Raw genomic sequence first — 26,053 nt, 5'->3', positions numbered from 1 at the left:
GGAATGACTTAAAGGATGGGAAGGAAACATACAAAAATGGAATGAAAGCATAAATTGGAGTTTTGGAGAAACTGGCAGCGACGCGTCTGCATAGATGACGCGAACGCGTGCTTTGCATAAATTAGCATCAACGTGAGCGCATGGACGACGCGAACGCGTGGCATGCGAAACACAAATGACGTGGATGCATGACTGACGCGACCGCGTGGAAGAGCAAAACTCCAGATGACGCGATCGCGTGACGTGCACGATCTGCAGAATTTGCAGAAGTCCGTTCCAGCGACTTCTGGACCCTTTTGGCCCAGATCCAAGCCCAGAGAACACAGATTAAAGAGTTATAAATGGAGAAATCCATCCATTCATGAGGATAGACTAGAGAGACTGGATACAACATACATTCATACATAATTTAGATGTAGCTTTTAGAGAGAGAGGTTCTCTCCTCTCTCTTAGAATTAGAATTAGGACTCCTCTTAAAGGACTTAGGAATATTTCTATCTTCTTCAATTATAGGTTCAATGTTCTTTCAATTTATCTTTTTAATCTAATTTATGAACTTGCCCATGTTAGAATTGACATCTTTATTTAAATATAATTTGAAGTATTTCAGACTCATGATTGCTTTCTTCTATTTCTTTATATAAATAATTTAGATTTTTACTATTGACTTTGGTTGATTAATTGGTGACTCTTGAGTTGTCAAACTCATCGTGATTGATAATTATTATTCTTGCTAATTAATTTAGATTCCTATAACTCTAGTCTTTCCTTAAGGAGTTGACTAGGACTTTAGGTGTTAAATTAATTTGTCCACTTAACTGACCTTCATAGTTAGAGGTTGACTTAGTGGGAGCGAAAGTATAATTCTCATCACCATTGATAAGGATAACTAGGATATGACTTCTAGTTTTCATACCTTGCCAAGAGACTTTTTAGTTATTAATTTATTAATTCCTGCAATCCATTTCTCTTGTTCAAAACCTTTTCAAAACCCAAAAACACTATTTTCCATAACCAATAGTAAAACATACTTCCCTGCAATTCCTTGAGAAGACGACCTGAGGTTTGAATACTTCGGTTAATTATTTTTATTGGGTTTGTTACTTGTGACAACCAAACATTTGTAAGAAAGGTTGATTGCTTGGTTTAGAAACTATACTTGCAACGAGAATTTATTATAACTTCTAAACCATCAATCTTCCGTTCTTCAGGTGGCTGCAAGCAATGTGAAATTATTACAGTTGAAGATATTATCAATCATATATTTTCATCTTCTGAGGTAGCATATGATATGTATGAGATATGCTAAATATGTTGGCTTTGGGGTTCGGAAAGGTGATTTTGTGAAAATCAAATATGGTTGTTACTCAAGGCAAAGGTTCTTTTGTAATAAAGCCAGATTGAGAGAGAAGAAATACTATGAGAATGTTTTACGAAAAAAGGAACAAAGGGCTGAGACACGAAAGTGTTTGTACTTTGATAAAAGTGTAACTGTTTGGAGGATTAAAAATTTGTTCGATGAAAATAACCATGACTTAGTACCACAATGCATGGTTCACTTAATTCCAAACCATCAGCAATTAACTGATGCAAACAAGGCACAAGTTGGCATCATGCATATGTATAGTGTGCCAACATCTCAAATTATGGGTTTATAGCTAGGCAATCTGGTGGGGTATATCAAATATTTATAAAAGGTATTTGCATTAGTTTTTGTTTGACCTATCTTAAGTGTAAAGGTAATTTCGAAAGACACAAACCATTGATGCCTATGAAACCAGAATTATTATAATGAGGAACCCACTTAGATTTAGATATACTAATCACATCATCATTACTTTTGGATTTTTCTTGGCATAAAAATTCTCCCATTCATCCATAGTAAAGAATAACAACTTCAACTAGCTAAAAGTATATAAAGATTAGCAATGACAAAACACAAGGTAATAAACCCCAATTACATTTCCACAATTTTAAAAATTATATAGTTTTTAACATGGACTCTTGAAAGATTACACCCTAAGCCTGAGTGACATTTTTGGACATCTTTTTATTCCAATTTTCAATAGCAAGTCTTTGAATGTCTTTTCTCTTTGGATTATGAGGTCTATATACTAAGTCTATGGTCATCTTTACTCTGTTGTATTCGTTGACCACCTAATATTTAAGACGTATACCTCCATCGTTAAATTGAGATAGATGTTATAACAAAAAAATTGTAGTATATAATGCAAATTGGAGCAAGTGATCATACTGATATGGCACCACGCCGCCATAGATGACAGAGTGTTTGCAATTGCGCAACCCACACACTACAATCATTTCTTCAAAAACAAGAGTTTCATTATTTTTTTTACAACAAATTAATGCCTCCTCCATCAAAGAATTGAATTTAAGTATTTAACTTACATGGTTTGTATAATCCTAAATTATATCATGGGTTAGGTAATTGATTTATGATACTTACGATTGAACATCTTGTTGTGGCACATCTGGCTCATGAAATTTGAACTTTGAAACCATCGGCCTTTTAGTATTATCTGATTGGTAAAACCAATCGTCCAATAGTAGATTCTCTAAGAAAGAAATTTGAAAATCAATGTAAACACAATTTGACATGGGATTGGTTTCACAATCAAAACAGAGATATGTTTTTAAAGGTTAAAAGTCCATTGAACAAACCACATCATCTATTACTTTCATCTTCTCGTGCCTTTGTTTTGAGCACTTTAGAGAGTCTAGATATATAATCAATTCTCTACTTTTTTCCACAAATACTAGGAACCAATGATCTTTAACATTAATAGGTATGTATATCTGTGTCATTAGGTTAAATCATTTATTAGTTACAAGGATAAAAATAGTTAATTATTTTTTGGTTTAATTACTCTGTTGTTCCTATAGTTTCGCGAAATTTTCAATTAGGTCCCTATACTTTTTTTTCCTTTTAATTGGGTCCCTATACGTTAATTTTTTTTTCAATTTAGTCCCTATTAACGTTAAACGTCAAAAAAATGTTAGTGAATTGTGGAATTACTTTTATACCCTTAGAGACCTAATTAAAAAGAAAAAAAATATAGGGACTTAATTGAAAATGCGGTGAAACTATAAATATTCAATGAAAGATATTCCTATAATCCCTATTCAATGATTCTAAGACATGAAAAATATTTCTATAATCCCTTTTATTTTGTTACTATCATTCTTTTGCTTATTTATATACAAATTGTACCAAAAAATACCTTATCTTAAGAACCTAAAAAAAAGAATGGATAAAATGAAATAAAAATAGTAGTAATAAGCATATATAAAATTCAGTTTTCATCCTTCAAGTATTGATTATGATAATGCATCCAGTTTACAAAATAAACTTTACATTAATACTTAAGAGCATACTTATATCTAGTTTGGAATTGGAGGAATGCATCCACCAATTGATATTGTATACAAATAAACAATAATCGATGTAAAATAAAATACTACAATTTTGTATGCGCCCTTTAGCAAATGGACAAAAGATTATCACTATGAAAATCCATGCTATGCCTAATGAATGCAAAATTGGGTGACTACTCATGCCACATTGCAGCCCAATCTTAATTCATACCACATTGCGCACGGTATCTCACTCATCTTTCCTCTCTCTGGCACTTTCTTGTCAGAAGTTCATCCTTCGCTCTCTCCTTCTCGAGCTACAGAGAGACACAGCATGCAAAAGTGTTCTAATTCTATATTTCCTTTTTCAACGGTTAACTTCGAGCAAAATAGATATTATCTATCTTGTATTGCATATAAAAAATAACTGAACAAATTAGAAGAAATTCCACACCTGAAATTCAACTGGGGGACTAGGACCTTGTCCAACTTTAATATCCTTATATTGCAAACCTGATTCAGTAGTTACCATAGGCACCTTCATTGCATAAAATGTTCAAAGTCAACATTAGTCATTTAACAATGGATATTCCAAGTAAAATCCATTGATACCATGGTGGTCATTGATCAAGGGTCTTAAAAATGTGAATATTAAAACTTAAGTGCAATCACATAGATTGGTTATTAACAGATTCTTTATTTGGTGCACAAATTCTTTGAAAATATAAGAATGTCTGCTATTCTTTTAAGAATGATAGATTCTATTATGAGGAAAGAATATCTTAGATACTAATAATGCTTTGAATTTCCAAGATTTATTTGAAGAATTTCTCTTAAAAAATAACTGACATTTGAGAAAGGTGTTGACTAACATTAGTAGAAACACGAGATGCAATGCAATTACATCAAATATCAAAGCATTATTAGCAATTTACAACAACCATTTGTAATGTCTTAGCAGAGAAAAACAAAGAAAGGAGGCAAAGAAGGGAACAATGTATTCTCACCATACATTTTCAAGCTCCTTCTCACAAGATTCATCACATAGTTTCGGCTTATCTTCCGGGGGCAAACCAGCTTCTTTGGCTTCCAATGAACCAACAAAGAGGCTTGAGATTCCCAAAACTAATCCAAGAAAGTCTCTGCGGGAATTGGTATTAACCATAGCAGCACATTCAGTTGTATCTAAGGCCTTTGCTTTTACCACCGATCTTCGGTATTGCGGAACCAAGCATCGAAGCCTGTCAGCAGCAATGCCTTGAGGATTGCATCCCAAACTTTTACAAGTAGAACCTGTATGCCTCTATGACAATGATCAATTAAACTCATAATCAATTAATTATAAATAACATACATAATCAAAACTCATAATCAATTCAACTCTCTCAAAGGCATTTAATCAAACACCTTATCTCTAATCTCACCTCTTTCCTTATTTCTAATATAATCAATTAATTACAGATAAAATACATAATCAGAACTCATAATCAAAATTTTTTAGCACAATCAAAACTAATTTTAGCAAACTAAGCTTCACAATTAGATCAATTGGTTCTCTTTGTCATTCAAAATGCTGGTTACCTAATCAAATAAAGTCAAATTATATACAAGCAGCAACCAAAAATAAGCATAAGCAAAATTAGAGGTATTTAACAATTAAGATTTCTCAACATTGAACCTGAAGCATTATAATCGAGAGAGGATGCCGTTTGACTACTAGTTATTTTAAGCATAATATTTCTCCCGTTCTTAGTGTAGTGGGAGGAAGACATTTTTGAGAAGAATTATTATCCAATGCTGAAAAACTAAAACAAAATTCAATCATCACCTGTTGTTCCAGAACCAGTCCAGACAGCAAAACGCGGAGTCGAGAAGCGGCGATTTGAGGTAAGGCACCGCGAGGCGGTGAGACAAGGCGGGACAAGGGGATGCAATAGGCAAGGCGGACAAGCGGAGCAGAACAGAGCACCTGTGGGCGACGCAGAGGGACGACGACCACCCAGCGACGGACGATGACGACGCCATGGAAGACGGCAACCGAGTGCGACGGAGGAGAAATCCAATTGGGAACTTAGGAGAATAACCTAGGGATAGTTAGAGTTCTCTGATTTTGGGGGACAAAAATATAAAGGATATTTTTGGTATTTTATAAAAATAGAGGTGTTTTTAATTAAATTTTTTTACTAAATTATGAGAATATTCGATTTTTAATGGAATATTCTTTTATTTCAAACGGTTTTATGATGGTAAGGACTAAATTAAAAAAAAGTATAGGGATCCAATTAAAAGGAAAAAAAGTGTAGAGACCTAATTAAAAATTTCGCGAAACTATAGGGACCAACAGAGTAATTAAACCTTATTTTTTTACCATAGTTGAAATAACTCATCACAGTAGTCTATTACCTTATAGAGGTCTTCAACCTTGCCCATAAAATTTGTTTTGATGTATTCCATTATCGCAACAGAAATATCTCGTTGTTAGAGTGCTATTTGCTACAAGATATTAACAATAACAAGAGTAATATGAAATCAAAGCTTAACTCAAGCTATTTTGGGATAATAAATAAATAATGGCCATAATCAAAAGCTAAATTATTTATGCCATTTGAAACTTACAGCAAAAGTGGTTGGGAGGAACCATTTGTTGCCTTCCACTATAATTGATGCACGTTTTATAAGCTTTGATGCCACCGGATTCAAAACCTACAGTTAACGAGCCAGAAATTGTCAGTCATCAATCAAATTCAACAGAATAAAAAAGGTATATCACATGAATTACTTCATGACTTACGTTATCTCTAATCCGATTTTTCGAACAAAGGGTCATCAATGCTTCTCGGCTCCACAACAATGTTCATTAGGCACAAGAATCTCTCTATTGATAAAAAAAAATTGCAGATTATATCTATGAAATAAGCGTTTGATTCCAAATCTTCAAAATCAGTAGAAGTGACCTACTTGGGTCATAACCAGTTCCAAAGATATAGGCAACAATAGCCAACTCATTTCCCATGAAAATCATTTCCGATGTTGGCTTAAATGCCACCTCCAAACACTATCAATTTGAATAAAAACATGTATAAGTATTTGAAATAGAGACACAAAGTATTTAGTGCATCAAGATATGAGGGAAAGAAGGGAATACTGGAATATTACCGTAGGAATCTCATCACCAAACATGTTCGCTAAATCATAGGATTCGTATAGCCATGGACATCCTCGCTGTAATTTAAAGTCTCCATGTGTGAGAATTTTCTTCTACAAGATGCAACTTCTACGTCAAAGAGGATTTTTAATATAAAAAATTGAAAAAATAACAAATAATCTCTTTCGTCTATTTAAATATTATTTATAGATATGTTCTGTTCTTTTAAGAGTAAATCACAAAAGTGTAGAGATTTTGCTTAAGTACTTGTAATTGCTTAATTTTATTTTTTTTTTCAACTTAGTCCTAAAATCTTAAAATCTGGCTTTCATTCATTTTTTTCCAAAAAAATTCCTCAATAATAATTTAAATAAATTAGAAAGTGAGATGATGTTATCTACATACCAAAGGGCTTGGTTGGTTTCTATTTTTATTTTTAGGATTTTGTGAATCAGAAAAGGAAAGTAAAACCCTTTTTTCACTATTTTCAGTTTATTTAGGAAAAAAAACCATGTCAAAAGAAGAACATCTAAACCAAGCCAATTAATTGAGTTTGTAATCTTAATCGATGATGTTGCTTTCTGACCTTTGCGTTGAGTAGTACTCTTATGCCGTTTCAAGCCAGCGTTTTTGCTGATTTCATGATCACTCAACGTACGGGATGGTTCGAAATCTGGTTCGTACTTTTGTGCCAAAGGACACCTTGATCATTTTTGACGCAATGGAGCCTTTGTTGCAGTTGTCTGAGCTATCACTGATGGAAGTGGCCGACTCACGGTAATATTCTCATAAGCATTAGCATCATCATAATGAACAGCAACAGATCTGGGTCCAGATGAAACAATGGCCAAGATTGCATCGATCTTTTTTCCTGGTGGCTTATTGTGGAGGATAAAGCACGTATCTCCTCAGCAACAATGGTTCGAATGAACTTCGTAAGAGAATCACTAAAAGAATTCGTTTCCTTGAAACACAAATGAGAGCCTCAGGAGATACACCAAATAGAAACTATAGAAATAGAAATAGATTTGATAACATCTAATGAGACTATAGAAATAGATTTCATCACAATACTTTTGAAAACTCACCTCTCCAAATGGCAACATTAGTTGCTGGAGTGCAACGATTCTATCCCCCATCTTTTCTTCTGTCACCTAAAGGGCAAGAAATTAAAAGAAGTAGAAGAAAATAAAAAATGAAAAAAATAGAAATTCGTTTCACTTGTTTATATATGTGGATGATAATGAAAATTAAATCAAAATTAAACAAAAAAAAGATAATGGTTAAAAATCATAACCAATGATGATGGTCATCATGAGTATTCAACTCTAAAACATTTTATGCATAAAAAAAGGAATGAAATGAGATGTTGATGTTCAAAGTATGCCTCAATATTTTAGCTTGATAGCAATCTTAGCCCTGTTTCAACACTATCAATCAACATTCAATTATTTCAAATGCCAAAAGAATCATGTAATTGATCCAGGGAGCAACTTTACTTATGTTTTTCAAGTAATTTAAGAAGAAAACAATTAACACATAAACCAGTAAAACCGTTATATATAAGAATAACAGAAAGCCAGTAGAACTAAACAATACACAATGGAAAGCCAGAAACACAATAACCGGAGACCACCTACCTAAACTGACTTGCGACGTTTTTCGGCAATCGTGAGGGTAAACGAACAAGCATAGGAGCACCAGGAAGATAAGGCTTCAGACTTCAGAGGCAGAGAGACTAAGCATGGGAGCAAAAGACTCCGAGCAGAGAAGAACGCGAGCACAACTCCCACGAGCATAAATGAGTACCAACGCAGAAGAAGGAACAAGGCAAGCAGAGAGGAATGTAGGTCCACGCGGTCAATGTCGGTAGTAGCCACCCCATCAAATGAATATATTTGCATTGGGAATTCACAAAAAAGGTTAAAATTAGGGTTAGGGTTAGTGATGCAAAATGTCAAAATGTGTTAGAACTTGGGATTGAGGTTTTCCGAAAGATTAGAGGGAACTCCTTTAATATTTACCATGGTTTGAAAGAAAAGGTAGATAATACGAATATTTAAAAAAATTATTTATTATTATTTTTAAATTTGTGTCTTAATAAAAAAATAAAAAGAATGTAGAGTAATATTTTATTGATTGTAAACTATTTTTATATTCATAAATCAGATATTAATACAAATTCACAAATTCATCTATAAATTTTTATAATGTTAAATACCCTAAACCATAATTACTAATTGATATATATATATATATATATATATATATATATATATATATATAATTTGGACAACACAATAATTTCTGATTTTGTTTAAAAAATAAATAATTCAATACAATAAAATTTGTTTGATAAATTTTTAAAAGATTTTGTAAGTGATTTTGTAAAGATCTTTAATAAAAATTTTATATCAATTTATGTTCTAAATTTAATCTCATAAAAAATAAATTGATGCTAATTTTTAGATGTAAGAGTAAATTTGCTATAAAATAATATTATAAAATTGATATCAACACTTAATTAAGGAAAGGGTTAAGTATTTTTTTCGTCCTTAAGGTAGATGGTCAAAATTAAAATTGTACCCTACCTTTTTTCTTTATTAAAATCATCATCAACGTTTAAAAATGCTTTAAAGTCATCCTTTTTACTCTAAAAAGATAAATTTACCTTTGTAAAAAATAAATTATAAAATAAAAAGATTAAATTCTACCATTTGCAGCGGCTTCATTATCCCTCTCTTTCTCCAACATCCTCCCAACTCATTTCTTCCTCCAACCAAAGACCCAAACTTTGTTCTCTCCCTAACAACTCAATAAACTCAAAACTCTCAACCTAAGCTTCTTCCCTCACCTACCTTTCTCTCTTTACAGCAACTCTCATTTTCTCTCTCCTCAAACTCTATTAACAACAAGCTTTCATTTAAGTTAACAAATAAATTAAGCAACAGCAACAACCATATTTAGCAACAACAATTTTATTAACAAATTCAAGAAATTCAGCAACAGCAACACACTTTCAGTAACACCAAAATCAAAATGAATCAACAGCAATAACAACATCCACAAAATAAGTTAATAAAAATTTTAGATTTAACAATAATTTAAAAAAATCATCACCGTAATTTCATATCCAAAATTAGCAACAATAGAAATAAAAAAATTAAAAAAAGATGTTCATATTCTTCAAAAATAGAAAAAAAAAACAGAAAGAGGAGGAAGGAAGTGACGGTGCGGTGCGAGAACCTACTGCCATCAATCTCAAGCCGCTGCCGCCCTCAGTGCGCCCCTCCTTCTTCTTCCCATTCTTCTTCTTCTTCCTTCCAACTACCAACCACCGTCGCCGTCTTTCGAAAGCCAATAGCTACTAGAAGCGCCGCCTCTCCCTTCCCAGAAGACATCACATGCAGCGCCGTCATGTTGGGGATTTGAAGCTGAAGACGACAAACTCGAAGATGCTTCTATCGATCCAACCACTTTTCGTTCTCCACCTTTCCAACCACTCACAACTGACCTCACTCCTTCTACCCCCATCGATCCCCAATCCGATACCAAATCCGCACCCTCCAATCTTTCGAAACTACTGTCCACCACCTTCGATTTCTAGACGAGGATGAATTCGAAGGTCTCCCCATCGAACACCCCTCTTCCAATCTTAATGCTTTTTAGTTCCCATTCCAATTTCACTTTCTCTCTCACCGCTTTAAATGCTCTTTGCCTCTTGTTTTTTATTTTTATTTTATAATTTTTTTAGTTTAAATTAATTTGGTGTGGGAGTAAAAATCTGGAGAAAAGAAAGAGAGAAAGATATTTGGTGACGATGATGATTGATGAAGGGAGTTGGGGTTAGTAGGGTGGAGGAGGGTTTTTTTAAGGGTAAAATTGTGACAAAAATATTGTTTATGGACAAAAGAACGATTTTATAACGTTTTGTATCATTGAGGATAATTTTAGTACGAAAAAAAGATCAAAACGATTTTGATTTTGAACCAAAACTTTAAAAATGAAAAAAGTACTTAACCCTTAAGGAAATAATAATAAAATTCACATAAAATAATATTCTAAATATCATCTCAAGAACAAATCAACTTTTAGTTTTAGGTTTACAAATAATCATACATGAAGTGATACTCTGTATTTAATTCAAATTACTAATTAATAGATGTATGAGAGAGTATATTTCATATCAAATTTACTTTTTAAAATTTATCTTAATCATTAATTTATGTAAAATAGTGCTCTAAATTTATTCTAAATCACTAATTCACACTTAATTAGAGATTTAACAGTGAACTTGACATTAAATTATGTTCTATATTGGATCTCAACTTCTAATTAATATTAATTTTCAACGTAAGAGTAAATTTCATATGTAATAATGCTTTAAATTTGATTGAAATCACTAATTCATACTTAATTAGAAGTGCACAAGAAAACTTCATATCACTACATTAAATCATACTCTAAATTTGATATTAAAAACTAGTTAACACTTTTTTTTTGTTATGAGTATGAACTTTAAATTAAATTATGTTCAAATTTTTATATGATTAGATCACTAATTATCATTTATTTATATGTACAAAAATTTTTTTACATTAAATCAGACTCTATATTTAAGTAAGTTTTTTAAGATTTTTAGTATAAAACTTCATATCAATTCATATACTAAATTTAATCTCATAAAAAATAGATTGATGCTAATTTTTAGATACAAAAATAAACTTAATATGAAATAATATTCTAAACTTGATATTAACACTTAATTAGAGAAATAATAACAAAATTCACATCAAATAATGTTCTGATTGTTATTTCGAGAACAAATTAACTTTTAATTTATGTTCATAATAATCACACTTAGTTATATATGAAGCGATATTCTATATTTAATTCAAATTACTAATTGATACTTAGTTAGATGTGTAAGAGCATATGTCACATCAAAATTAAAGTGATGCTCTAAATTTTTAATAATCTAAATCACTAACTCACACTTAATTAGAGGTTTAAGAGTGAACTTTACATCAAATTGTGCTCTATATTAGAACAAATAAAATAACACTTAGATTTGAGTGCTAGAGTAAAATTTACTTGTAATAATACTTTAAGTTCGATCAAAAATTCAAAATCACTACTTGATACTTAATTAGAAGTGTAAAATACAATTTTAGATTATCACATTAAATTAAACTCTAAAATTGATATTAAGAATTAATTAACCTTTTTTCTTGTTGTTATGATTATAAACTTAATTAAATAATACTCAATTTTTTATTCAACCAGATTACTAATTATTTATTTATATGCACAACAAAAATTTTAGATCAAATCATACTTTAAATTCACTTTACAGATACAATATCATTTTAACGAAGAACTAATAAAATTTTATCGTTTGTATAATTATGTTGATAAAATAATTAAAAATATAAAATTCTAAATGAACTAAGACTAAGTATTAGAAGAACAATTTTTCGCTTTAAATTTCAAATAACTATTTATAATATATAGTTTTATAAATATTTTTTAAGACCCAAAATAAGATTAAAATTAAAACTAGCATTAAAAATGCTCTAATGTATAATTAATTATAATAGTACACTTTAAATAAAATAATAATTTATTTTAAATAAAAATTATACTTAACAATTAATTACAATCAAAATACTATTCTTAACTTTAAATTAGACTACTAATTTTTATTAAAAAATATTTCAATAACTAATAAAGTATAATTGTTAACACAGTAAATATTTAATTTAATTATAAATATTTGTCTAATTTTTTAGATTTAAATTAACTATTTAATTAATTAATATTTTTTAAGATGATTTATTTTATTATATTTATTTATATTTAGATATACAAATTATAACTTATTTTTTAGTTTTTTATTTTTATTATTGAATGAGAAAAAATTAAATAAATTTATTAGTAAAAATATTAACCTAAAAATATATTGTTATTTTTAAATTTAAACCATATAATAGGGGTTGACATGGGGCCGATGAAACTGGGTTCGTCTTGACTCATACTTAATGACCGAATTTATTTTTAAGACTCGCCCTTACTTGACTCTAAACTCGGTAAAAATCACACTACTTTCGGGTCACACTAAAACCGGATCTCGACCAGGTGAAGTTCGGGTCTTGATAAATTTTATGTCAAAAAATTATAATGCACTCATTTATAAAGAAGTAAAGATACTTATTACAGAGAAGTTGATAACCATACTTGAATTTGAATTTGTCTATAAATGCTAATTTCATAATTTTTTGATCTATTTTTTAATTCAACAAATGTGATTAAAAACAAAATAATAAACTTATAATTATAAAACATAATATTAGAATTAATTTAAAATATATATCTTTTTAGTCCTCCTATAATACACATGGATTGAGTAAAATTGGATTTATTTTGACCCGATTCAAATTTTAAATAATGATCAGATCTATTTATAAAACTTTTATTTGATCTAAATTTAATAAAATCATACCAAATTAACCGTAAAGTATTTAGATTTAGACCCAATTTTAGAATCAAGATTGAATCATGTGGACCCCTATATAATTTGAACCTATGATTTAGTTTAATACCGTATAAATAAACTATAACTAAAATTAGACCAAATTAAAAAGTAAATTATGTGGCAGGGACACTTGTCTCAATCAAAAGGACAACTTCAGCAGAAGTCATTTTTCATTGCTTCATTTAAGTGGCCGCCAACATATAAATGACAATTACATAATGCACCGAGCTGCAATTATTTCATGAACGCAGACAACCAACTAACTGTTCAATTTCCACTAGCCACATGCCAACTAGTAGAAGTGGGAAACAAAAAGGTAACATAGAAAGACAACACTGTGCAAAAGCGCATAACAAACACCCCTTTTGTTCTTCTCCTTTTGTACCATTTCAGGGTAACCATTCAACGGCGTCGTTCCGGAGTCCAGTGCGGTTCAGCTGGGCTGAAATGCACAGAAACCACCCTAGAGTTTAGTATCTCCGTTAGGGGCGTGAAGCTCACGCACCTCGGAACCTTGTACTGGTTAATTGACGCGCCTTTCGAAATAGCATAGTCCATAAGCTCCTCAAACGTTCCACTCTTCACAACACGAATCTCCAACGGCCCAATAGAACGGTCCGCCACTCTTCCCTGTCGATAAACCGAGTTAAGCGATTCCTCCATCGCCAAGCAACACTGGTTCAGAACCTCTTCTGGTAATGGTGCCATCGAAGCCTCCTTCATCAAAAGCTCCCAGTATATCACGTAGTGTCCAGGGATGGAACCCGTGTCGGCGAAGCTTGTGTACTCCGCTACGCTCGTGTCGAACTCCTTCAGGAGCGTCGACGTGCTCTCCACAGCTCTCTGGAGCTCCGCCTCGTCGGTTTTATCCGAGTCGATGCTTAATAAGACGTTCTTTCGCCTCACGAACCGGAACTGCGGCGCTTTGTTGTGGAACCCCGTGACTTGGAGAATGTCCCCTACACGGTAACGGCACAGCCCCGAATAGGTAGTTATAACTAACTCATACAACTTTCCGTATTCAACTTGGGCTAGATCCACCAGTCGCGGTTCTGGCGAGTGGGAGCCACGCGCTGAAGCTGAGTCGTTATGGGGTAAGAACTCGAAGTAACCCATGTTAGGCATTATGGTGTAAGAAACATCCGAGGGGTTGCAAATAGGCTTAAGGTTAAGCCCGAAGTAGCACTCCGACGAGGCATACATGGTGCACGCTAGAGGTAACCCACCGCTGTAGTAATCAAGCGTTGGAATATACTGCGCCATGGCGCCAGTTACAATCACGTCAAGGTACTTCGTGTTAGGCCAAATTCTTGTGATTATTCTTTCCCAATTTTCTTGGACGCATTCGTTTCTGACGAAATTGGCAAGCTCCGTATCCGGTTTCAGGATCTTGGACATGCACTCCTTGAGAGAATGGTCGGTGATTTTGGGGCTTAGGGTTCCAGTGGCGATGTCGTGTGCTAATTGATCCCAATTTAGCTGGAGGAAGCGGATGGCACGGAGGAGGCCGGAGGCGAAGACGGCACCGACACGGAGGACTTCGTGGCGCATGATGAGGCCGCACAGCATCTGAGTGTACATGCTTTGGAAGGAGTCTGGGCAAAGGATTGCTTCGTTTGGACTGGTGTAGACGTTGTATGGGTCGTAGGGTCGGTTCTTGAAGTGGTCGCTCTTGTAATAGCTGGTAAGCACTGGGCGTGCCACTAAGCCACTTGGGGTCTTGGTTTCTGCTTTGATGAAGAGGAAGTTGAGAGCTTTGCCTTTGTCCAAATTAGGCACGTATCTGTGAAAACCATGCATGTTTGTGTTAATTAACTTGAAAAACGTAAAAGTCGTACGATTGTTTTTTTCAACTCTTCAACTTTTATGAGCTCTGGAGTTTATTGCATCACCAACAAGCTAACTCTCTTGTTGACTGACATCTAGATAAATTTGGCTCAACTTGATAAACTCGTACAGATTCACATAAATTCCAATAAATTGAACATCTGAATTTATCATTTTAGCTCAAATATAAAACTGTAATTTTCTAAAAAAAAAAAAACATTTTAATAAATTTTTAGAAATTGAAGATTCGATATTTAAAGTTTTAAATTAACATATTTTAAATTTTATTATACTTTTCATGATTTATTCATTTTCTAAAAATTTGTATTTAATACATATTATGAAAAAAAATATCACAAGTTCATTAAGTAAATTTAAATACATGTTCTAAAAATAAATACTTTTAGTCATTTATTTTTATCTATAATTTTTATCTAAGAAATCTCTTCATCTTTAATAGTAGAATCACATTCAATAAATTTTGTCTATTTTAGTAATATATATGAAATAAATATTTTTTCAATTCTATTATATAGATAACAGAAATTGTGAATCATGTGAATAATAAACTACAATTTAGACCTACTAAATATGAATATATTTAATTAATTTAAAATTTAAATTTTAAAATTAAATTTAATTTTTTTTTAACCTATTATTTAAGTTGATCAGAAGAAAAAAAAAATTATTCCCTTATACTTTCTCATATTTTCTTATGAAAAATCTCTTCAATTTTAATAGTAGTGTTTTACTAGCTAAGGAATGGTATGCAGCAAATTTTATCTTCTTAGAATATCTGATAAAATTTTAACAATATATAAGAATTAACTAGTGAAAGAAAAGAGAATTACAGGCTCATCACTGGCATGAGGAGGCTGTAAAGTAATTGACGGCGGTCATGATCTTGAACAATGGTTGGCATCAATTTTCTTTCTCCACCGGAAGTTCCAGAACTGCATGCAATTCACAACAGACACAATTCGCATTTACTTGAGCAAAATTAAAAGAACAAAAACAATAAAGAATTTATAATATACTAATTAATATGACTAATACATCTCAGAATGTATGTGCCTATGTGTACATACCTAGTGAGAAATTCAGAGATTGGGTGAGCACATAAGATAGGGGAACGGTCGCCATTAGCAATGCGTTGAATATAAGGCTGCAAATCTTCATAACTAACAATAGGAACCTTAGACTTGAACGTCTCACGGTCTTTTGCACCGGTAAGCTGAAACCGTTTCAGGTATTCGGTTTCGCCGTTTTGGCCCAAAATCTCAGCCAGTACCCTCTCTTGCACACGGTCAGGATTTTGGGTCATTTCTTCAATAAACTGAATAGCCTTTGCATTCTTCTCATCATCACAACCAATATAATGAGAAGTTGAGAACTCAGAAACAATGGCCATGATAATAACTAATTGAAGTATATAGAGGAATGGGCTTTGCAAATGAAAATGGGATTGCTAGCTATATAGCTCTAGGTCGATAGAGGTGAGTGAGAAACTTAGAAGAATGGGAGCAATGGATTTGTGAAATGAGATGTGGGTATTTATAGAGTGATATTGGCGGTCTAAAATTAATTGAATTGAAAAAAAATAAAGAAAAATTGAAAACGTGCATGTAGGTAGCAGGAAGCAAATACTATTCGTTCTACTTCTACTTGTTACACTTGAATACTAGCTAGGTTAGGGGGACAAGATATGAACTTTTAGTATTTTTCATTATTTTGTTTGTAGCGTAAGTATGGGACATGTGGGCCACGAACCACGCAAGGTTTCCACACTATAACCGACAGGTAGGGCCTAATGTTGTGCCACGTCATCAATAACTTGTATGAGCCTGATTTATCACTTGTCTGAAACACGCGGCAATATCCTTTTTTTGTTGGTCTTCGAAAGTGATGGATACCGAAGCTGAAGGCGGCAACGGCTTTTTCTCTTGCAGAGCCAGATGTTATTACAAACACTATCACTCGGCTCAAAATAATCAACAACAAAGTGGTGGATTTCTGTTTGGACTTTCGGAGGTGTTAATAGACTAACATTTTGTTTGAATGGAAGAAAAGGAAAAAGAAAATAAAAAAATAAATTATTTTATGTATGGTTTAGATAAAGAGAAAATATATGAAAAAAATAAAAAAAAAAATTTTGGTTGGATGAAAGAAAAATAAAATAAAATTATAATAGAAAAAATTTATATTAGTAGTCTTATGTCTTTTATTTTTTTAATCAATCAAAGAGTGAATTAATAATTTTATACTTATTTATATATTTTTTCATTTTTATCTCATTTTTTTGAAAATTATTTTGGTGGATCTCACATTATTTTTTTTTCACTTCATTTTCCTTTTTCATCCAAATATAAAAAACTCATATTTTTATCCAATTTTTTTATATTTTTTTTCTTCCATATTCTTTCCAAACAATGTGTTAAGTAGCTATGAAATTGTGATAATATTTAAGCGAAAATATTTGTGAACAAAATTCAGCTAAAAATAGGCAAAAAAGTTTTAATTTTGATTTTATTTATATCATTTGTATTATATTTTTAACGGTTTTGTTAAGAGACCAATTAAGAGAGAAACTAACTTCGGCCGACTAGTTAAAAACAAGTCTGTTATAAAAAAACTCCTATTATTCTAATTTTTAAAATTTTAAAATTAAAAATAAAAGAGGATTGGTTAATATTATAATTGGCTCTCTAGACTTTTTTTTTATTTATAAACGATAATGCTAAAAAAACAAAAAAAAATAACCAACCATAACTTGTTTTATTTAATCTTTATTAATTATTGCAATAATTAATGAATATTAAATAAGTTAAAAAAAATCTTGCTTGACTATTTTTTATTGATTTTTTTATTATCTAATATTTTTTTTAAATTCACGCCACTATCATATATTAATTTGTCATTAATTAAATAATTTTTTTATACATTAATTGTACTAAAGACTAATGAAATAATATCTTTTAATTGGCATTAATATTACTTTATTTTCTTTTTAAAGGTCTTAATGAAATCTTGTTCACCGTATAGCACTAAATCTCGCTTTTATGTTTTGATAGTATAAGGATATTATTATGATTTTTTAATCACACATTAATAGTAATATCGATTATGCATTTAGTGTTATTTTATGAAAATAATTTGATTGCTTTAATGAGAGATTTAATTAATAATCATTATATTGTTTTACAACAGATAGTATTTTAGTATCAAAAATACTAACGAGTATATTTTAGTATCAGTATACATACTTCTTTCTTTTCAATTTATTTTTAAAAAATGTATTTTTTATAGTTATATATAAAAATTAACATCTAATATATAATTAGACTAATTATTTATTATTAATATTTTTAATAATCTTAATTATATTAATTATCAATTATTTTAATTGTAAATTATTATAATATATTTTTTAATCAAATATAATCGATGACAAATTGATATTGATATTAATAATAAAAAATTAAACGTAAATTTATAATACTAACATAAGTAGATTTGTTAAAATACTTTATAATGCATATATGTTTTAACTAGTATATCAATAATTAATTTTTATATTTAATTTCCTGTTACTAAAAATTCTTTTGTTGTTTATGAATCTTTGAGAAATAAAATATTTTATTTAATTTTTTAATTTGTTATTTTTTTTATTATTTCATAGAATAAGAATGTATTTTTCGTTTTTCATCGAAGTTGATCCTTTTAAAGTACAAGTTAATATTTTTTTATGTAACCATTCTATTATTATTTTTTTTATAATTGTTCTTACTCAACCTTATTCTTTTCGTCTGTCGAGCAATTGTTTCCAATGAGCTTTATATACCAAGTTCAAATTCGTTCCCCTCCATACTTTTTACGTCTACCCAAAAATTTTTGAAGTAGACATATAATGAGATTGAATTTTCTCAATTTAGATTCAATTTTGCTAGAATTATGTCAAACTTGGACATACAATTTTAAATATTTGTACTGTATTTAAATTTTTTATCTTTTAAAATTTTTGTAATAAAAATAATTTTATAACGCATTAAGACTTTTTTTTTCAGAAACTACCCGCCTTTTGGTGCATTAATACAATACCATTGATGGGAATAAAGATTAATTTAATTTCTTGGTGTAACTATTTTATATCTTGCCGCATTACATGGATAGCAGATGATGAAACTTATTTAATAAGAGGATGGTTTGTATTTGCACAAATTCTAAATATTCGAGCTAATGACATTATTTTAATTGGGTGTCGTTACAAGAATGACTCTAATCTATATGTGTCTAAAGACTAGAATAGCTTAAACATTATTTTACGTAATCATAGTACTATCCATAATTTTATTATTCCTATTATACCACTATATCCATACACTACAAGAAAAACGTTGAATACCGTTGGATTTATCAATAGATTTACCAAAGAAAATCTGCCGGTAATATGTTTACCATTGGAATAAATCTAACAGTATAAACCTCGCTGGTAATTGTTTACCAGCGGATTTTCTTCCGTCGTTAATTACCGTGAAAAAATTTTCGTTGGTAATTTTTACCGTCAGATTTTTTTTCGATAAATCTGACGATAAACTTAAATTTTAAAATTTTTAAAAAATTTGTTAATTCTCATGTATTAAAATATGCTCATTAGCTAAGAGCATAGCTTCTAGTGAAACATAAGACGATAACAAGATAAACAACAATAATCTTAAATTCCTAGTTATTTCCATATGGGCTGAAAAGCAAAAATACTAACAGATAACAATAATTAGTAGCATATATTTCAACATATATTTTTTTAGTCTCAACAAAATAGAAATACACTTATAAATGAGAAATTAGTAGTTGCCTAATAAACACCCTTATCAGTAAGGTCCTTATCTTAAAGTCAGTATTTATGCAAAACTCAATCAGTTCGATCTCCCTTAGGTGTTTTGACTTTGAAACACTAGTTTTTATCATCCCCACAACAAGCTTCTTGTCTCGACGGATTTGCAAAAAAAAAAAGACCAGTCACAAAAAGTAATTGATTATACCAAATACTTTCTACATAAAGGTTTCTTGTAAATCAAATAAGAGTGTAATATAATTATTGAATGGAATCTATACTAAAATTTTAAGTATAGAAAAGATAGAACAATTTTTTCAAAGTAAAAATCTAATTTCACTTGCAATTATTTTCTTCAGAAATAAATAAAGCATGTAAAACAGAAAGTTGTAGCATCTATATCAGCTTACTTTTCATTCAAATTAGATTGTAATGCAAAAAAAATTAATTTCATGCCAAATTAAAACTAAATTTAGATGATTGTTTAAAGTCTCATACATGACCATGAAAGACACAGTATAAAGTTGTACCATAAATATGAAAATAACAGCAAAAATCAATCATTAATTATAAAACAAGTTAAAAACAAGTAATTAATTTTTACTTGCTACCACCAATCTTGCTAACCTAATTGTTTTGAATCTGCAACGATAAAAGAAGTTAAAATTTAAACAAATTAAAAATAATTAAAAAATTTTTAAAACAAGTACCAAATAATATTTTATATAATAAACACTCACAACTGCAATAGATTTGTTATTTGGATGCTTTTTCATAACAAAAATCAAGAGCAGAAAAGATTTAGAATAAATTAGAACAAAAATCATAAATAAAATAATGAATTCAGAAATCACAAATTTTAAAATTAAAATAAAATAATGAACCAAGAATAAATCCTAAACTCGAAATTAGAATATAAAAAAAATAAAATCTAATAAAATAGAACAAAATCAAAATAAAACATACAGAAATATAGACATACACCATAAATTAGGGATTAGGGTTAGGGTCCAAAAGGGGCTAGAGATTTTTTATTTAAAATAAAGTAAAAACGGAGATAGAATAGGAAGAGGGATGATGCAACCTACCTGGAGGAGAGAGGAGAGACACAGATCGGCTATTAAGGGAGCAACGACGCCGACATTAGTGGCTGGAAGACAAAAACGGCGGCGATCACTACAAGAAAAATACCCATTCAGCGACACTTTTTTTAAGCTATATTTGAAAAGCATAGCCTATTCTACGCTTTTCTCCGTGTTGCCTTTTTATAAGAGAAAAGGATACACAATTGCAGCATCATTTAAAAAGTGTAGCCTTAGGTATTATAGAAATCACTTATAAAGTGTAGCCGTAGGTTAATATCTATAAGTTCACTTTTCATATCAAAGAGGACACTTTTAGAGGGTAGCCTATTTGTTAAATTTTGAGTGCATTTTAAAAGCGATGCCTAATGTATCTAGAGTAAAAAAATTGACACTTAGTGAAATTTTTTCCTCTTTTTCCTGAAAGCAAACTCATCACACTTAGTAAATTTTTTGTGATTCAATTCCCTCCAAATGTCACTCAATCACCTTCGTCCCCTTTCGTAAATCCTCAGTCTCACTTTTTCCTGAAAGCTCACTCATCACCTTCATCGCGAAGTAGAAGCCCTCGCCATCGTTGCCCTGCTCACCATCAGTCTCACTTTTTCCTAAAAGCCCTGCTCACCATCGTTGCCCCCACTCACTCTCTTCGCTCTCGCCATTGACCCTCTCACTCTCGCTCTCGCCACTGACCCTCTCACTACAAGAAGAAATCCTCTCAGTCTCGCCATTGACCGTCGTCGCCCCCCACTCACCACTCACCCGCACTCACCACTGTCCACATTGCTGCACTACTGACCGATGCTCCTCTTCGCCATCTTGCACTGATCGTCGCTGCGCCGCTCTCACCATCGTCATCTCCGTGCTTCTCATCATCGTCTTTTCCATGCTCACGTCATTGAATAGGTATGTATTGATTTCTATTTGGTTCTGAAATTTCAGAGACTTAGGGTTCCGATTTTAGGGGTTTTAATTTGGGGATTTTAATCTGTGAAATATGGGTTTGTGAAATGTAATTTGATAACATGCATGCTGTTGTTGATGAAGATGTGTGGTATTTTAGGGTTTGTGAACTGTGATTTAATATACATCTTGTCTATTTCTCTGTATTTTTGTTTGTGAGACTGAATCCAAATGCAGCGTTAATAATTTTCTCAATGAATAAGTTGGCTTCCGTTTCTTTGTTTTCAACTTCCGTTTCTTTTAGAAAACTTAGCTTTTGACCTATCTTACATTCTCTTATAAGTTTTTCATTTTTATCTTTTTTGTGTGTTTTTCTGTTTCATTTTAAATTTTGTTCCATTTACTTGAACCTCCATGTCTAAAGGCATTACTGTGTTATAAAACTGATTTCTTTGTGGGAAAACTCCTCCCTCCCCATCTTTTTTCGATAGAGCAACCAACGCATTGCAAGGAGCACCTAACCAAGTTCACACAGTCTTTGGAAGCAGTTAGTGGTGACCGATGCTAGCGGAGGGGCTTCAGAGGTGGTTTGGGTGGAGAGAGGGAGAGAGAGAGAAAGAGGAGAAGGCATTAGAGAGAGAGAGAGTAGTTCAAAAATGAGGAGAGAGAGGGTTCGCGGTTTGAATTTAGGGCAAGATTACCGTCAGATCTATCGACAGAAAAATCTAAAGGTAATAGTTTGAAAGTGATCAAAATGAAGCGTTGCACTAATCATGGATTTATCCGAAATCCGTCGGTAATCTCGGCGTCAATTTTCTTATTTTTTCTCCAATTATTACTAGTGAATTTACCGTCGAAAAAGCAAATCCGATGGTAACTTTTTTTTTTTTGACAAATTTATAGCCAAATCTGTCAATAAATTTGTCGCTAACATACTATGCTAAATCAGACGGTATTCAATATTTTTCTTATAGTAATACAAATTAATGTCTTTAATAGTGATTTATGAAGATTAATATAATTAATGAAGATTATCATGATTTGTGAATATTATACGTAAACTAATATTAATAATTAAAAAATTAATTTTTTTTGAAAAATTGTAGACTCAAAAATAATTTTATATTTATGTAAAAAAATCATATTTAAAAAATAAATATAACCTAAAAATAAAAAAAAATTATTAATTATAAAAAAATTATAATAAAAAAATAATTAATATATATAACTTAAATATATTTACTTACCATTAATATGATACGTATATATAAATAATAAAATGGAAAAAATTTGGTAACAAAAAATTTTCAGCCATAATTAGTCAAAACTTTCTAAATTTTACTTCATTTATATAACTTAATAACATTTATTAATATTTTTTATTTTTTATCTCACTCTCTTATCAATTCACTTATCATACTTTTATTAGCTCCAGTTATTAATGATATTAATTATAATATCATATCTCTAATTATTAGGTATTCTTATAATTATTACTTAATAATCTCTTATAATTTGAATTTTATATTTAAAAATACAATAAAGACTAATACTAATAAAGAACGGTAATAATAATATTCATTAAATGACTTTAATTTGACGTTAATTTTTATTTTCTTTAATTCATTTATTACCATTTCAGGAATTAGAAAATGTGAAAGCCTTGTTTAATATCTTTATCATTGTTACAAGGATCATGAATTGTAGGTCGTATAGGTTAGAAGTCAACAAACACAATTCTAGTTCAATTACAAGCATAATTGGGATAGGCCAAGAAAATTTACAAAAAATCGCCTTTATCATTGCAAATAGTATGACATTTGAAATCGACCTTAACACGGTACTTATGTCAGAAGGAACTGAAAAATAATTTGAACAACAGACGGACTCACTCAATAAAATTGTTATCAGTCAACCAATTTTCGAGAATATAATCACACTAGCTTTGATGAGGTATGGTAATAAACTGATATAATTTTTTTTTGTGTTTTTATGTGCATTTATAATTATACTGTATTAACTAAGTTCATACACATAACATTCATAAGTTCATATACATAACATCTATAATTACATACAACTAACATCTAAAAATTAAATTTATGTTTATTAGATATTACATCCATACACATATCATTTTTTAGTTATTGCATAAGTAACTATCAAGTTACTACAAATATTTAAATTTTATCATAATTGAATTTAAAAAATGTTAAATTCTTAAATTAATTTATTTAATTGATAAATTTACTCATAACATCCATAAATTTATACACATAACATCCATAATTTCATATTAATAATATCCATAATTTTGTGCACATAATATTCATAATTTCATACTTATGATGTCTATAATTAATAAATTTTTATAATTAATATTACCAAATTTTAAATTATGCATCTTATTGTATTCTTCAAATTATCTCATGTGCACTAATAAGTCATAATTTTAATTATTAATATTTTTTATTTAATATTTATATGTATGCTTATTTATTGATTTTAATATAACAAGTTAATAATTATTTCTAAAAATTTATTTTTTAATTTTTGTTTATATTTTATATTTTATTTTTTATTTTCTAATAGTCTATATATAAAATATGAGTTGTATAGTAAAAGTTGTTAAATTTTTTTAATTTAATCTCCATAATTTCTGCAGAGAAATTGCATTTTAATGAGTAATAATGTGATTGAGGGATGTTAGGGATTTGATTTGAGAGAAACTGAAACTAATTTTAGAAAGAACATTAATGACTCTAACCACGCAGAATAAATGTGGATGATAAGGAGAGTGGGTGATAAGGAGGTGTATATCACTTGCTAAGAGAATGAGAATTTTTTCGTAACATTTCTATATTGTAATTACTCTTTGGCTACCTAGCACTACCCTAATAAAATATATGAGTACCTCCTCTTGTCGACTTTGAACTCATGGTAACGTGTAAAAAGTGATCAAAGCATTGTTTGCTCCCAGTTTCTGGTCTTTTCCTAGGCTTTTTTATTCAAATAAATAAACAAAAAGAGTACCGTTAGGGAATCAACTAGGGTCCACCAAACCTCTGTCAATTTTTTAATGGATTGAATCACGAAGTCCATCTTAATAAAAGTAAGTTAATATACATGGATGTTTCTTCTGCTAAGCATTATGATGTTTCTTTTTCATACAAAATAGATATTGTTTAATGTATTTTTCAAATTTTTTGTATTATAGATGTCGATATTTCTTTTTTTTAAGAATTATATGGGCTTTTTTAAATCATATAGCTGAACATTTCTTTTCTTAAGCATTAGGATATTTTTTATATTAAATAGATATTTTTTTTTTATATATTTTTACAATTGTTCAAAAACAGCCCGACCTCCATCACTCTTTCTTCTTTGAAGGACCGGCAGGAGCCGCCTCACTCTTGAGGTTGCCAAGCACCTCAATGGGAAAATCGTCAGTGCTGACTCTATCCAGGTTTAGACAACCAAACCCGCATTATTGGCGCTTTTTTTTTCTTTTTTCTGCTTAATAAACTAATGTAGAGTAGCAGATAACGTCACAGATATGCACCTTTCTATCATTTTGGGAAGGTTTTGCAGATCCAATATCAAGACCCCAATATACCTACGGCACAAGAAACCATTTTCATTAAAAACTCAAAACAACAACATCAACAGTTGTTACATCACAAAAAGTTCTGACGTCAAAGAGGAAGTAATACAAATACAGCAAAATCCAAGGAGATGGACAAGCATTATTTCCATGGTATTCCCTTGAAAAATCAACTTATTATCGTTCTCATAACTCGTTGTCGAAGACCATACTGGACTTGACGTACTCGACGGTTTTATCGGTGACGGATTTCTTGAGGTCGTCTTGCATAAGGGCAGGGTTGGAGAGGACCTGACAGTGTGAGAGAGAGAGAATCTGTGTGTGTTGTTGTTGGGGTGTGCAGGTTAATATGAAAGAGATGGAGAAGGTTTTTATAGTTTTTAATTAGGTTTACTTAATTAGTTTCTAATTATTTAAATTTTGAATTTAAAAAATTTAAATTTAATTATTAATAATTATAATTAATTGAGTTGTTCAATTCTTGGCTGATTACACACTTGGTTCCCTATACTTTTTCAAACAAAAATGATTAATTTTTAAAATAAGCATGGAAATAAAGTAGGACAAAAATACGCATGACCATCTTAAAGCCAGCATACACGAGATGGGTTTACACCCCAACTCATGAGTAGCACACACGAAATGGAGAAACCTGGCAGAGCAGTGGAGTGCGGCGCGGAAAAAACGAGGACTAATGCCAACTCAAGGCTGCGCGACCACGAGTTGGCGTAGCTCGGGCATGGCGACCGCG

General features: G+C 30.6%; 2 protein-coding genes across 7 annotated transcripts; both read right to left on the bottom strand.

Moving 5' to 3' along the window:
- Positions 1 to 3,318: 3,318 nt before the first annotated feature.
- LOC130932680 (uncharacterized) lies at positions 3,319 to 8,488 on the bottom strand. Of its 6 annotated transcripts, none has more exons than XR_009067566.1 (12): positions 8,161 to 8,488; positions 7,609 to 7,674; positions 7,107 to 7,484; positions 6,532 to 6,633; positions 6,334 to 6,430; positions 6,167 to 6,250; positions 5,992 to 6,078; positions 5,779 to 5,868; positions 5,204 to 5,445; positions 4,383 to 4,678; positions 3,830 to 3,913; positions 3,319 to 3,692 (listed from the first exon to the last, which is right to left on the bottom strand). XR_009067566.1 is itself a non-coding variant. In XM_057862318.1 (12 exons), exons 8-12 carry the CDS (start codon positions 5,827 to 5,829, stop codon positions 3,630 to 3,632), a joined length of 735 nt encoding a protein of 244 aa, XP_057718301.1. In that variant the 5' UTR covers positions 5,830 to 5,868; positions 5,992 to 6,078; positions 6,167 to 6,250; positions 6,334 to 6,430; positions 6,532 to 6,649; positions 7,107 to 7,484; positions 7,609 to 7,674; positions 8,161 to 8,488; the 3' UTR covers positions 3,319 to 3,629. The 6 variants fall into 6 exon arrangements, 4 of the variants coding, with proteins under 4 accessions (XP_057718301.1, XP_057718226.1, XP_057718091.1 ...); XM_057862318.1 differs by having other exon boundaries at positions 4,388 to 4,668; positions 5,204 to 5,459; positions 6,532 to 6,649; XM_057862243.1 differs by having other exon boundaries at positions 4,388 to 4,668; positions 5,204 to 5,459; positions 6,532 to 6,646.
- A 4,565-nt stretch (positions 8,489 to 13,053) lies between these two features.
- Positions 13,054 to 16,395, bottom strand: LOC130956275 (probable indole-3-acetic acid-amido synthetase GH3.1). Its single transcript, XM_057883631.1, has 3 exons — positions 15,971 to 16,395; positions 15,734 to 15,835; positions 13,054 to 14,838 (listed from the first exon to the last, which is right to left on the bottom strand). The coding sequence occupies exons 1-3, from the start codon at positions 16,291 to 16,293 to the stop codon at positions 13,458 to 13,460; spliced, it is 1,806 nt and encodes a 601-aa protein (XP_057739614.1). The 5' UTR covers positions 16,294 to 16,395; the 3' UTR covers positions 13,054 to 13,457.
- Positions 16,396 to 26,053: the final 9,658 nt, after the last annotated feature.

This window comes from Arachis stenosperma, chromosome 1 (genome assembly GCF_014773155.1).
Source record: "Arachis stenosperma cultivar V10309 chromosome 1, arast.V10309.gnm1.PFL2, whole genome shotgun sequence".
Lineage (NCBI taxonomy): Eukaryota > Viridiplantae > Streptophyta > Magnoliopsida > Fabales > Fabaceae > Arachis > Arachis stenosperma.
The sequence above is the reverse complement of the archived record's forward strand: the minus strand, read 5'-3'. Positions and strand labels throughout refer to the sequence as shown.

Excerpts from the sequence above, each read along its gene's own strand:
- LOC130932680 (XM_057862318.1), bottom strand. The coding sequence starts at position 5,829 with ATGGAATACATCAAAACAAATTTTATGGGCAAGGTTGAAGACCTCTAT. Across the intron at positions 5,460-5,778 it reads AGGTTGAAGACCTCTATAAG|GTTATTCTCCTAAGTTCCCA; the intron begins GTAATAGACTAC and ends AACTATCCCTAG. Across the intron at positions 3,693-3,829 it reads GTCCCCCAGTTGAATTTCAG|CTCGAGAAGGAGAGAGCGAA; the intron begins GTGTGGAATTTC and ends GTCTCTCTGTAG.
- LOC130956275 (XM_057883631.1), bottom strand. The coding sequence starts at position 16,293 with ATGGCCATTGTTTCTGAGTTCTCAACTTCTCATTATATTGGTTGTGAT. Across the intron at positions 15,836-15,970 it reads ATCTCTGAATTTCTCACTAG|TTCTGGAACTTCCGGTGGAG; the intron begins GTATGTACACAT and ends AATTGCATGCAG. Across the intron at positions 14,839-15,733 it reads CTCATGCCAGTGATGAGCCT|ATACGTGCCTAATTTGGACA; the intron begins GTAATTCTCTTT and ends TGGTTTTCACAG.